Raw genomic sequence first — 13659 nt, forward strand, 5'->3', positions numbered from 1 at the left:
GTGTGTGTAGCTAGGTTTCTATGGAACATTTGAAGAAACCTGTAAAGAAAAGGTACTCGACACTACTAGGCAAAGGAGCCAGGAAAATCCGACTTTTATTTCTTAAATACTGTGAAGGAAGGGGGGAAGTGGTCCCCTGGTGAGAAAGCTAGGGGTCATCAGCAAATGCCCGATGGGCATTAGGGAAGCGCTGGGGGCTGTAGTTGGGATCTTCCTGCAGTCGTTTTTGGATATCAGACCGGAGCTAGAAAGAGAAAACACAAGCAGGTCAGGAGCAGCCCTGGTTTCAGACCTATGATCCCAGAAAGCACAAAGACCAACCCTTAGGAAATATGTTCCCCACCAGCCATGCTGGCAAGCCCAATATGAGATTGCTAAGCCTTCCCAAATGCCACAAGGAAAACCCTGACCATCAAGGGAAGCAGGAACCTGGCCCAACCCCTCCCAACAGACCATCCCTATTCTGCTGCAAAGTGGGGGCACCTGCTGCCTGTAGCTCTCCTGAACCTCTGGTGCCTCCAGGTCCCGGCTCAGGCTCTCGGGGCTTGTCAGGGGCCGAGCTCCGGCTGCCTTAGCTGCCCGGCTCACTGCCTCTGAGAGTAGCAGCTGGGGGCCCTCACCCTGCATTGTCTGGGGGACAGGTTGAGAGGGAAAAGGGGATCAATATCAGACCCAGTGCCACCACCCAGTTCACCCTTTCCATTAGATAACCAGTGTCTATACTAGTATAGGGCAGGGAACACCCTGCACATGGTTCTGACAGCAAAGAAGGCACCAGCAGGTCAAATCACCTAGGATTTGGAGCTAGCTATTCTTCAAGGCAAAGCCCACCTTACAAACCTAATCACTTGGGAGGTGACACAGCTGAGGAACCAGAACTGCCAGAAAACAGTAAGGTTGAAGGCCCATATACCAATGTACCAAACATGAACAAGTCTGACTCACAAACAGGCTTCCTAACTAGATGAAGAGACTGAACTAGCAAGCAAAAGCCTCTAGCTCAACAAGGGTACTGGACAGAGACACAGCCGCAGCAAAGAGACCAACCTTTCGTCTCTTGGCAGGCATGCCACTGAGGTAGGCATCACTCAGGGGCGGCTGAGGTTTCACCTTCCGCTGGCTCTGAATGTCCTGCTGGATAATAGGGACCCATTCCTGGGGAGGAAAGGATTTGCCATAATTCCCACAACTTACAGCTCTTTAACCCACTGGGTCACCTCCTGCCACTTACAGGGGGGACTGCAGCTGCCCAGGGTTCTGCATCAGCTGAAGCTCCATCTTGTTCATCTCGGGAACCTCCTTCAGGAGCAGGGGGTGGGCCTCGGGACATGGCTTCTTCTGCTGTTGTTCCAGGGGCTGGGGAAGCATTCTCTCTCTATAAAGCATGTAACAGGAAGGTCCAGACTTCAGAACTCTTTGCTCCCAAGCCCCTTTTCTCGCAGCCATCTACTCCATATTATTTGGCTTTTCAAACAGTACCTGAGGTTCAGGGGAAGTTCTTTCTGCTCCCTGAACTTCCATCGGCTCTTCAGGAAGTGTCTGTGAAATTGGTCAAAGAAATATAAAGGGGATGTGGTGGGAGGGGCCAGTCCAGTCCATCTCTTCAGTGTCTTTACATCCTGACACCACCCCCTATTGGACCGCTTACCTGAGGAGGATCACCAACCCTACGAACATATCTGAGGATAGCGTCGGGCCCCACAGGCATGTGCTCCAAGACCACCTGAAGCCTCAGTCCCATCATGGTTGTCAGCCAGCTCACCAAGGATGGATTCACCCCGCGAGACATGCGGCGCTGAGGGCCAGAAAACAGATTGACCATATAACTCTCAAGCTACTTTTGCAATCTATTACATCCAGGGCAACAGGTAGAGTGTTTGGAAAAGAAAAAACTCACAGGACATAACAAAAAAGCCGGAGACCTAGAATTGGGTGGTACTTACAATTCGGCCATTGATGACAGCAGCAAGCTCCATTTGCTGTCCCCCCAAGCAGTGGAGGTTCAGGGCCAAACATTCAAAAAGGCCCTGGTTGCACAGCTCCAGCAACCGGGCTCCAAATCCACTGTCTGCGGGGAGGATGTGAGAGAGCACATGATTCTAGCAGTCCTGCGTGGACAGGACACACTACCTGTGATTGGCTGGCCCCCAGCCTGACCTGTACAGTGCAGCACATGAGCAGCAATGCTGTTAAACTGCTCTTGGAGAAATTCTAAATTTGTCCGGATGATATCCACACCTGGCTGGACCTGTACCAAAGACTGAGACAAGACACGCCAAGAACTCCGAATCAGTACTTTAAGATCTAGAAGAGGAAGCAGACACACACCCCCACACCCCCAACCCAAACCCTGACCTGACTGGAAGGAAATAGACAAAGGACACTTACAAAACTCTCCCTTACATACTCTTCCAGCCCAGTGATCAGTGTGTGGGTCGCCATCTGTAGGAAACACCACAGGTCAGGTTTTGCCCACAGCCTTCAAAAACCTTACTCCTACCCCCTACAACTCCAGGGCTTGGGCTGAAGCACAGCTTTCACTGTCTAACAGGCAGGCAGTCAGGATTAAAAAAGAGGGCCGGGAAGAAGAAAACCTCTGCGATCTGGGCTCTCACTTACCCGAATGTTGCTAGGCGTGGGCTCCTGGCCACCCAGGTAGTGCTGGTGGAAGAAAGATCGCAGCTGTGGCTGGAGCCGCTGCAGTGGCTGGAAATGGCCATGGAGAAGCATCACCACATCCACCATGGAGAAATTCTGGCACAGAAGAGAGAGCAGAGCTCCGAAGAATCCTAGGGAAAAAGGGAGGGAGGGACGGAAGTGAGCGACTACCTTCACTTGCTTGCCTAGCCCCATAGACCATCAGCTAATCCCATCTTACTAGTAAAGGAGGGCCACTACCTCCCCTGGCTGCTATTTCCCCAAACTGTAACACCCACATTTTGCTTACCAAGGGCGCCATCAGCCCCAGGCTCAAAGATGTTGCTGGATCCACTGAGGCGTTGGATGAAGGCAGCAATACTCTCACTGCTGCCAGCGCGAGCCCCCAAGGAGCCCAGGAGGGAGCTCAACACGCCCTGCACCACTGAGGTGAAAAACTCTGGTGGCAGGCTCTCAGGACCTAAACCTCCAGGACTTGCTGTTCCACCAGAAGGGGACCCTGGTGGGGGTGTGGTCTGCTGCTCTGGGGCAGGGGGTGGGGGTGGAGGAGGTGGAGGGGGTGGAGGGGCCGTCTGTGATGCCTAGAAGAAGAAATTAAGAATAGAAGATAAAGACCACAAGGTCAAGAATATAAAATTGCACTGCTGACACAACAAGGCCTGTAAGAGGTGAGAGAGCTAGATTCTGATCTTGACTTTAAAAACAAAACAAAACAAAACAAACAAACCTATTTTATCACTGTTTTTATTATGTACGGGCATTCTGCCTTCCTGTATGTCTGAGAAATATGTGTATCTATTTCCCATGGAGACCAGAAGAGGGTGTTGAATTCCCTGGAACTGGAGTTCCAGATGGCTGTGAGCCACCATGTGGGTGCTAAGAATCAATCCCAGGTCCTCTGCGAGAACAAGAACCAGCTCTGACGTCAGCATCTTAGGACACTGAATGGATAAGCCACACCAGAGCTGTCACTCAGCAGCTAGAGAACCACAACAGAATACCATTGCTCTATGAGCCTGGGGGTAAAAAGGGCAGTACAGCCGGCCACTCACCTGCAAAAAATCAGTCATGCCCTGGAGAAAAGCAGGGACACCAGGCATTGCCACAGTGATGGTGGGAGAAGCCATGCCTGGCCCCCCAGCTCCTGGCCCTGCAGGCCCCAGCAGATTTCCCAGGAGCTGAGAGAACTGAAGATCAGCCGCAGAGGGCTGAGGAGGTGGAGGCTGGGCAGGACCCCCAGGAGCAGGGCCAGCTGTGGTAGCTGTGTTGGTAGTGCCAGCACTAGCTGAAGCAGTGGCAGGAGCTGGAGCTGGAGTTGGAGCCGGAGCTGGGGCCTGGGCCTGAGCCTGGGCCTGAGCCTGAGCCTGGGCTTGGGCTTGAGCCTGAGCCTGAGCCATTCCTGGAGTCCCCTGAGCTGTCAGGAACCAAGGAGAGTACAATGTGAACAAGAGCCATATTCTAGCTGCCTCATTCCCATCTCATCTTTCCAGCAGGAAAACAAAAACTAAGTGTGTCCACTCCACAGGGGCTAGGTGTAACCAGCGAGCAGGACAGGGAAGGTCATCAGGCACTGCTGCATGACGCTCATTGGCCCCCAAATCAATCTCATTAGCTCAGGCTAACTTACAAGTTAAGTCTAGAGTCCACGATGTCCTTGAACTGTTATCCTCCAGTCCCAGCCTCCCAGGCACTGTCATACCCAGTGGCAGCTGGAAATGTCTAAAGTTTGAGCTAGGAGAGAACAGGACTCACCCACAAGAACCGGCTGCATAAGAAGTTGCCCCACAAGGCCGCTCACCATCTGGGCCAATGAAGTGTTTGTACCCAGCCCAGCGCCCTGCTAGGGAACAGGAGGATTCAGTCTTGTCCTTCCAACAATCCACCATGATTTCCCCACTGGTACTTCCCCCAACCCTTGCTCACCAGAGCTCCAGAGACTGGAGGTCCCCCAGGATGGGAAGGCCGAGCCTGTGGAGGAGTGGGCCGGGCAATCACCACCCGAGTTGGTGCTGTTGGGAAGCCGGGCACCTGCTGTCCTGTGTGTAGCAAAAAGAGACATCAAAGAGAGCTGAGGGTTCAGTCCTTGCCTGCCAGCAGACAATGCCCACCACCATGAACTACGCCCCACCGCCCAGTCCTCCCCTTCCAGGTCATTACCTGCGGCCGCGGAGGCAACAGCTGCCACCATGGCCTGATGAGTGATCTGGTGGGCGACGGCGTGCATGAACTCAGGGGGCAGGGAGGGCAGCTGGATGAGGGTGGAGCCTGGGGGGTGGGTCTGATGTAACCTTGAACCTGGACCCCTTCAGCCCACCCACTCAGCCCTACCCCTTTTTCTACCCAGAGCTCTCAGCCTACACTGATCATCTTATTCTTACCCAGGGTCTGTCCATGACCAGGAGGTCCCAGTGGACCAGTGGGAGCACTCGGCACACCACCAGGCTGTGCTCCAGAATCTGAGCAAGCAGACAGACAGAAAACTGTCAGAATGTGGGGCCAAAGCCATCCACCCATCATGCCTTCAAAACCCTGCCCTGTCCCCATGGCAACAGGAAGGCTGGGTTCCCTTCACACAAATCCAAGGCCAAAGCACCTCCCTTGAGCCCTTCCCACATAGCACTGGCCTTCCCTCCCTGCTCCCACGGCTCTCTTCTACCAGTAATTGTCCTAACTCACCTTGAATGTTCATGTGCATCATGACCACGGGCTCCACACTCTGGTGGGAAATCCGGATGACCCGTGGGTGGCTGGTGGCTGGTGGCGGTGCTGGCCCTGGTGGGGGAGCTCCTTCAGTTGATGAATCAACAGTGGTGGAAGAGGGAGGCAGGGATGTGGCCTGGGCAGAACCTGGGGTTGCTGCCTCCGCACCAGGAGCTGGTGGAGGCCGAGCCCCATTGCCTGTCATGGTCACAGTAGTCCCCACATTGATCTGGAAGAGAGATGGACATGCAGACAGATAGGTATGAGAAACACAAGAGTCTAATCCAGAGTGCCAGGAGAGTCACCTCGAAAGACTATAGCTTCACCAGCACAGCCTCCCCAGGCTTCTTGCTTTCCAGCCTCCCAGAAGCCAGGAGTCTTCCTCCTGGACCATGCTCCCTGCTCTCCCGCCAGCCAGGCTCCTCGCACTCACCTGAATAGGAATGGCTGCCTGCTGGAGCACCATGGGAGTCGTGTAGTGAGACATAGGCCGAACCACGTGCAGGTGCCGTGGGGGTGCACAGGCTAGATTGCAGCGCAGATCAGACAATGCCACAAAAGTGTTGCCCAGTAGCCGCAGGCTCTCCCCAACCAAGTTGATCAACCTCTGGTCCTCCTCACGGCCCTCATGCTGTACCCAGGACAAACCCAGAATAGCATGAAATTAAGAACAGGGATGGGGGTGGATGGGGGGGAGGGGAGTGGAATATGGAGTGTAAAAAATGAATTAAAAATAAATAAAAGAAAAAGGAAAAAAAAAGAAAAAAGAACAAAAACAGGGATGACTGCCTCTGAAACTATGCCATGCCCTGTTTCTGGAAGCTTCTGCATGAACCAAAGTGTCCAAAAAAAAAAAAAAAAGCAAAACTCAAATAAATTCTATCCAATACACATATGGAATTTTCTATAAAACATGGCAAATATTAAGCAACCACCTGAAATTCTTTTTATTCTGTACGTTCCCTAAACAATGGGACAGTCAGGACATACTGACTGAGCCCTTCCCACATAGTACTGGCCACCACCCCCATAACAGGATGCTCTCCTACTGAGGATTCTGTGCTAATCCTGAGGACAGTGAAGGACTATGTGTGTCTCAACCTGTTGCTCTGAGGTACCAGAAAGGGAAGGCCATTGAAAGGCTCACGTTGTTGTTGTAGTCTGTAGTGGCAGCAGCACCCAGGACCTCACAGTAGCGCTGTAGGAAAGGCTGAAGTCGGCGCTGCAAGCGCTGAAGCTCCTGGAGCACCTCCACGTGCTCTGCAGGGGAAGGGTGGCTGTGGACACAGCAGGGCAGTGAGTGAGGGCTGTCCTCAGAGCCCTACCATTCCCCAGGAACTCTCTCAGCCAAGAGGAGAAGGCAAAGTGCTCCACCCCTGGCTGTGCTGTGCAAAGGAGGCAAAGGAGCAAAACCCAGACAAGGCCTCTGCAAACCACGGCTCCAGGGGCATCCAAGATCATCCTGCCTTCTGCAAGGCTGCCAGGCCTACCAACCTCTATCTACATGAGCTGACCTCTGACCCTGCTATACTACGACTGAAAGACCCACCCCTAGCAACCACTTCCCTCTCCTCACAGCCTTCCCAGTCCAAGTCCCCAAAGGTTTCCTGCATCTCTCACTTGGGTGCATTTGTCTCTGGCGCAGGAGCAGGGCCTGTGGGAGCTGGGCCTGCTGGAGCTGGGCCTGAGGGCGCAAGCTCTGGAGTCTGGGTTGGGGGACGTTCCTCCATTTCTTCTGACTCCATGGGCTCTCGAGGAGGAGCTTCACTTTCGACTGGTTCTGATGTCTGTGAGTTCAAGGCTACCGTCTCTGAGGCCACATTCTGCGGTGTCTGTGGGGGTGGCTGACTGGCCTGTGCTTGGGTTCCCCCTCGACACTGAGGGCGGAAGAAGAGTCAGGACACCAAAGGCAGAAAAATATTACTGCTGTTGAGGTTTCTGCAGACCAAACAAGAGTGGAGATGGCGCCCCCAAAAGCAGGGCTATGCATTCCCGTGACCACAGTATCTACAGTGTTTACAGAGAGGAAAAGCTCTCATTTCCACAAAGAGAGGAAATGGTCCCAGGCTGCAACTATAACACACTGACAAAGGTAGGATACCCCTAAACTGAACACAATTAGCTACCCCTAAACTGAACAAGACAGTTAAGATAGTTAAGAAGTGCCTGGTGGAGGTGGCACACAACTTTATTCCCAGCACTCAGGAGGCAGAGGCAAGCAAATCTTTGTGTGGTCAAGGGCAGCCTCATCTACAGAGTGAGTTCCCGGACAGCCAGGGCTGCAAAGAGAAACCCTGTTTCAAAACCAAACCAACCAACCAACAAACAAACAAAAAGCAAAAAAAGGAAGGAAACTTAAAAACTGCAGCATGCAGCCATGCATGTTCTCTCAAACCTATACTCAGAGCACTTTGAGAAGAGGAGCTAGAAGGTACTCTCAGTTCAAGGGCAGCCCAAGACAGTGTGAGTAAAAGAAGGGGGGTGGTAATGGCTACTTCTTTAAGGGAAGGATGTCTATGGCATCATCTGGCAAGTCTGACATGAACTCTTCACACAGCAGGGGTCGGAAGGCTTGGCAGCCGCACACAGCAGTGGCACAGGCCTGTGAGTCTCACTTGAGAAGCTGAAGCATGCAGACTGGCAGTAGTGACACAGCCTCACAAAGACACTATCTCTGCCTAAGAGAACTACAGAGGAAACCCCAGACTAGGGAGGCAGCCTCCCGCAGCCCATGTGAACCTTGCCAGGAAGAACACAAAATCAACTCTAGCCTACCAGACTTGCCCACTCACCTCCATCCGGGACAGTAAGGTCTGTATATCCCTAATCATGTGCTGAGCCATCACCAGCCGGACCCGGGGCTCACTCTATAAGACAAGGATGTTCACAGCAGGTCTGAGAGAAATTCATGAGCTCTACAACATACTAAACCAGTTCCCAGGCATCTCCTCAGCCAGGTCCTCCCCCACCTCATGGCCTCCTTCTCCCAGATCCCCTTCCCTGACCCTCCCAGGCCCCTCAATACCTGAATTGGGGCCTGTTCCATGTTGATGTGAACATCCACAGCAGAGCCGTCACTCTGGGGAAAGGGCAAGGGAAGTTGCTCTGGGAGAAGCCACATACTAAAACCTTCACACTACCAATTCCTTCCTAGAGCCCCTACCCTCCTTTCTTCAAAAACTGAGGCCAGTACCAATCAGAGTGCTTTCCAAGCCAAATGCAATCTTTCAAGACACTTATCTTCCAAGCTCCCTGCAGCTGCCATAACCAAAGCTACTCTTCCCAACAAAACCCTCCCACGTAAGAAACACAGGCTCACAGGAAGATTGAAGGTTCCAACCATGACATAGCTGTTGGCATTCCGGTCATGAACAGAAGCCCCAGGGCCCCGAGTGCCAGGCAGAGGTGTCCCACCATGAGTTGATGAGGCAGAGCCTGTCCCAGAAGATGCTCCAGAAGGAAGCTGAGTCTGAGGAGGAGCCCGTTCCACCAGGTGAATAACCTTTCCCCCAACGTCTGCAGAAAGAGAGATACACAGCAAACCTTTTAAGTCCATAAAACGGATGCCTCCCTCCAGCCAGCAGCCTTAAGCTCAGCAGCCCCGAGCCCCTTACTGTACTCCTGGAGCTTCTTATCGTCTTGTAGGACCCGGCCCTGGTAGATGAGCCGCTGCTTCTCGGAAGGGATGCTGACAGAGGCAGCTATGTGTTCCTTAAACTCCTTTACATTCATCTGAAAGGAGAGCCATGCACTGATATCAGAAAGTGAGAGAAAGAATGAAGAGGGAGGGACACCTGACTTCAGATGCCAACATCAAAATCAGACAGTCTCACTAGCCAACTATATCAACAAGCCGATATTTATTATGTCCAAAAATAAATAAATAAATTAATTAATTAATTAAAGAGTGAGGCTGGAGAAATGGCTCGGTGGTTAAGAGCTCATATTGGTCTTGCAGAGGACCTCAGTTCAATTTCCAACATCCACATTGGGCAGCAGCTCACAACTACTGGTAAACACAGCTTTAGGAGACTCAGTGTCTCTGGTTTCTATGAGCGTTTGTACCCAGAGGCAGAGGCACATACCAATACATAATTAAAAATAAGTGGGATGTGGTGGTGTATGCCTCCAGCATTTGAGAGGCAGAAGCAGGTGGATCTCTTGTGAGTTTGAGGCCTGCCTGATTTACGTAGTGAATTCTAAAATAGACCAATGTACAGAGATTAAATTAAATTAAAAAAAAAATCCAAATCACAACAACAGTAAATAAATAAAACTGTAAGAAAGAAGCCAAATAGCTCTCCCTTTCTCCTTCTTTGCTATCTAGTATGTAGAAATACTAGTGATCCTTTTCTAAACTAAAACAATAGCAAGTATTCATGGCCATAATCTCAAAGCTGAATGCAGATAGAGAGGCACTGGCACAGCCACTAATCTCAAGGATGCAGAGCTAAGCTAGGTGGATCTGACTACCAGGACAGCCATGACTGCAAAGTGAAACCCTGACTTAGAACACAAAATGAAGCAGGGCGTGGTGACATACGCCTTTAATCCCAGCACTTGGGAGGCAAGAGGCAGGCGGATTTCTGAGTTCGAGGCCAGCCTGATCTACAAAGTGAGTTCCAGGACAGCCAGGGCTATACAGAGAAACCCTGTCTCGAAAAAACAATAACAAGAAAACCAAAAAAACAAAAAAACCACACACACAAAATGATCGAAACAAAAACAAAAACCCACACAAAATGAGGGGCTGGAGAGATGGCTCAGTGTTGCTTTCACACAGTACCAGACATCAATTCCTAGCACCCACATAATAGTTAGCAACCATCTGTAACAAAGTAGGGGCTATGTTTTCCTAACTTCCACATGAGGAAAAGGCCACAGGTTGCAGAATGTGACCTTCTCAGGCACCAAGTGCACACAAGGTGCACATATGTATTTCCAGAGAAAGCACTCACATATAAAATAAAAACAAATACAATCTTCTAAAAGAAATCGACAATACACACAACCCAAAACAACCATCACCACCATGGTAAGTAATACGGGGTTGGGAGCCAGGGTCTGGAAAGATAGCTAACAAAGGTCAGAAAGGAACACACAATATACGGTTCAGTAGTAAGTGCTCTGTGCTAGAGCAGTCCAAGGTTCAGTGCCCATCAGAACCACATACATGCAATAAATAAATAAATGAATAAACAAATATAAGGGAAGGTGGAAAAAAAGAACAAACAAACCAAAAATAGCAATGGCATACAACTGAAACCCCAAGCTTGGAAAGCAGAGACAGGAGGATCATGAGCACAAGACCATCAGTTCTAAGACATTTCACTATGTAAGAAAAAAAGGACCAAACCAAGTCAGATGTGGTACATCTACAACCCTATAATCCTCTGTTATAGTGCATATAATCCTAGCACATAGACGACGAAGGCACAATGGTCAGAGGCCAAAGTCAGCCTGGGCTATAGGAGATCCTGTGCCCACCTCCTGGCAAGTCAGCCTGGACTATAGGAGATCCTGTTCTCACCTCCCAGAAAGTCAGCCTGGGCTATCCTGTGCCCACCTCCTGGATAGTCAGCCTGGGCTATAGGAGATGCTGTACCCACCTCCCGGAAAGACAAGTAAGTAATTCTTGGTAGGGCCAAATTAACTATCACAGGTACCTACAAACAAAAGTCTATGTGGCTTTTTAAATATCTGCTTTAGAAAACCACGAAAATGACCTGCTCATGGTGGTGTCTCAAAGAATTATGCAGTGGCCACAGTGCACTAAGGTCAGGAGGCTCAAACCATGCCTCAGCTATTGGCAAGTCTACTTCACAGTGGATGAAAGCAGGTTTCCTTGATCTTATAAAAATAGTACCAAGCTGTGAACAATCTGTTTAAAAAAGAACACCCATACCAAACTTGTCTGAGGTCCCTGTGACACACCATACTTGTCCAAGGTGCCCCCTGTGTTGTGTCTGGTCCCAAAGGCCAGAGCCATGTCTGTCCCTTTGGGCTGGGATCTGCCCAGAACAGATCTGCTCCTCTCTACTTTCCTCTTCACTGAGTTCTGTCAAGGTGAAGACAGGCTCCAAATCGGCCTCACTCAACAGTAACCACATCCCCTCACTCAATAGGAACATCAGATGTCCTATCCAGTAAGGGACAAAAGAGTCAATGACAAGAAAATCAGGCGCATCCTTCTACAAAGTACTGGTGTCTCACCTGGGCCCCCACAATAAAAGTCCGAGTCTGAGAGTCCAGGGTCTTCACCAGTACCTCCAGGCTGTCAGGCTCCTCCATAGCGGTACTGGCACTATCACTCGGCTCCATGGCCGACAGCTCTCTAAAGAAGAACGGGAGGGGGGGTGGGTTCGCTGTCGGTCGCACTGTATTTTATACACCCGGAAGCCTCTCTGGACCCAATCTCCGCCCCAATCCCTTCAAAGTTTCTCATACACAAGCAGATATATTCATCATCCTCCTCATCCCCCCTTTTTGATTCGGGGGCACAGGAACAGAAACACAAAGGGTAGGAGATCGACGGCATAGGGAGATGAAGGACGAGAGGTGGGAGGGGCTCCACCATGCCAATCACAATAGGGAGAGCCAGTTGGGCTAGGAATCAGGGAAGCAAGCACGAGACCGACCAGAAGCCAGTGTCATCACCGGTCGCGACCGAGCAAGCGCCCGAGAGATCGGGAAATCCTAGGACAACGCGAGGGGTGGGGGGAGGGTCGCGCTAGACTCGGCAGAGAAAAGTGGCTTCGCGCACGCGCAGCACCACAATCGAACCCGCCTAAATCACCACCGACCCAAGACCGCGGACACTCACGGGAGGCTGGACGGGCTCGCTGACCGCCCCCGCCTTCCGCCTCCGTCTTTCCTCGGTATTCCAGCAACACGACTTAACAAACACGCGACCAAACACATACAAACACACATACACAGCCCACCACCCTGTGGCTCCGCCCCCGACGTCCCCACAGTACCGTCACTTCCGGTCTCCCCCAACCTGGCACCAAGGGCCACTTCCGTTTCCCCGATCGTATTTGGGGGATCTCGAGGCGGTACTTCCGGCTCCCCCAGTCTCCCCCGATTTACTTTCGTGGGGCACGATGAGAAAGTCCACAGCCCCGAACAGTGAGTTTCTGGGGGGCGAGACGGGCCCGGGCCGGCCGAGATGGGAGGGAGCCGACCACCCGGAGGAGCCGCCGCCGCCGTCGTCGCCCGGGGGACCGCACTGCGCCTGCGTGAGCGGCGCCACGCGTGCGCAAACTCTAAGTACTTCCCCGCCCCCCACCGGCTATGTGCGTTTCTTCCCTGCGCGCGCCAGAGCGCAACCGGACCGGGGTGGCTACTGGAAACGCCTGAAGAAAAATGACTGGGTGAGATGCTGCAATTTCCTCGAGAAAAATTGTGAGACTTGTGTGGATTGCACCTCGTTAATCAACGTCCCATCTTGATGGTCAGAGACGTTTACAGGCACAATTCTAACTACCTAAAACTCTTCAAGACCTCTGGTCCTCCCATCATTTCTGTTCTTCCGGAAGCCACTCTTTTTCGTGGACGGCTGCTGGCGTTCCGCGGGCTGTGTTTGCTTGTGCCCGACTCTAGTTCCTGGCGGGATTAGGCCGGTTGAGCCATTTGCAGACTTTGAGCATCCTATTTATTGAGATCTCCGAGGGAGTGCCATGTTTAAGGATAAAAAAAAATTCTATTGCATTTTTTGGTTTTGAGACATTTCTACTGCTTTTTAAGAGCTTTGTAGAAAAAAGAAAGAAAAGAGAACGGGTGCCTTGCGGATCAGATTAAAGGACAAGACTTTAAGAAAGGGGAACCGAGGGACTGGAGAGATGGCTCAGAGGGAAGTTAAGAGCACTGTCTGCTCTTCCAAAGATCCTGAGTTCAATTCCCAGCAACTACAAGGTGGCTCACAACCATCCGTAATGAGATCTGACGCCCTCTTCTGGTGTGTCTGAAGACAGCGACAGTGTACTCACATACATAAAATAAATAAATCTTTTTAAAAAGAAAAGAAAAACCGGGCGTGGTGGCGTGCCTTTAATCCCAGCACTTGGGAGGCAGAGGCAGGCGGATTTCTGAGTTCAAGGCCAGCCTGGTCTACAAAGTAAGTTCCAGGACAGCCAGGGCTACACAGAGAAACCCTGTCTCGAAAAAACAAAAACAAACAAAACAAAAAAAGAGAAAAAGAAAGGGGATTGAAAGGCCCACCTCCAAGGGAGTTGAACGGTTAAGTTTCTCTCTCTGCATTCTTCCCTACTTATTCTTAGATGCCAGTACTGATGAGAC

At 51.4% G+C, this 13659-nt stretch overlaps 1 protein-coding gene across 19 annotated transcripts; it reads right to left on the minus strand.

Moving 5' to 3' along the window:
* Positions 1–77: 77 nt before the first annotated feature.
* On the minus strand, positions 78–12606 carry Bag6 (BAG cochaperone 6). 19 transcript variants are annotated; one of them, XM_021185880.3, is made up of 26 exons: positions 12339–12606; positions 11572–11692; positions 8973–9090; positions 8678–8874; positions 8384–8437; positions 8151–8225; positions 6979–7235; positions 6506–6635; positions 5792–5989; positions 5335–5587; positions 5037–5114; positions 4816–4923; positions 4582–4694; positions 4411–4498; positions 3711–4072; positions 2948–3239; positions 2620–2789; positions 2389–2442; positions 2158–2260; positions 1944–2068; positions 1649–1795; positions 1480–1539; positions 1232–1375; positions 1048–1155; positions 484–630; positions 78–244 (listed from the first exon to the last, which is right to left on the minus strand). In XM_021185880.3, the coding sequence occupies exons 2-26, from the start codon at positions 11677–11679 to the stop codon at positions 149–151; spliced, it is 3585 nt and encodes a 1194-aa protein (XP_021041539.1). In that variant the 5' UTR covers positions 11680–11692; positions 12339–12606; the 3' UTR covers positions 78–148. The 19 variants fall into 19 exon arrangements, with proteins under 19 accessions (XP_021041539.1, XP_021041534.1, XP_021041533.1 ...); XM_021185875.2 differs by lacking the exon at positions 12339–12606 and adding an exon at positions 12182–12331 and having other exon boundaries at positions 4411–4495; XM_021185874.2 differs by lacking the exon at positions 12339–12606 and adding an exon at positions 12182–12331.
* Positions 12607–13659: the final 1053 nt, after the last annotated feature.

This window comes from Mus caroli, unplaced genomic scaffold (assembly GCF_978045245.1).
Source record: "Mus caroli unplaced genomic scaffold, Mus_caroli_1 scaffold_18, whole genome shotgun sequence".
NCBI lineage: Eukaryota > Metazoa > Chordata > Mammalia > Rodentia > Muridae > Mus > Mus caroli.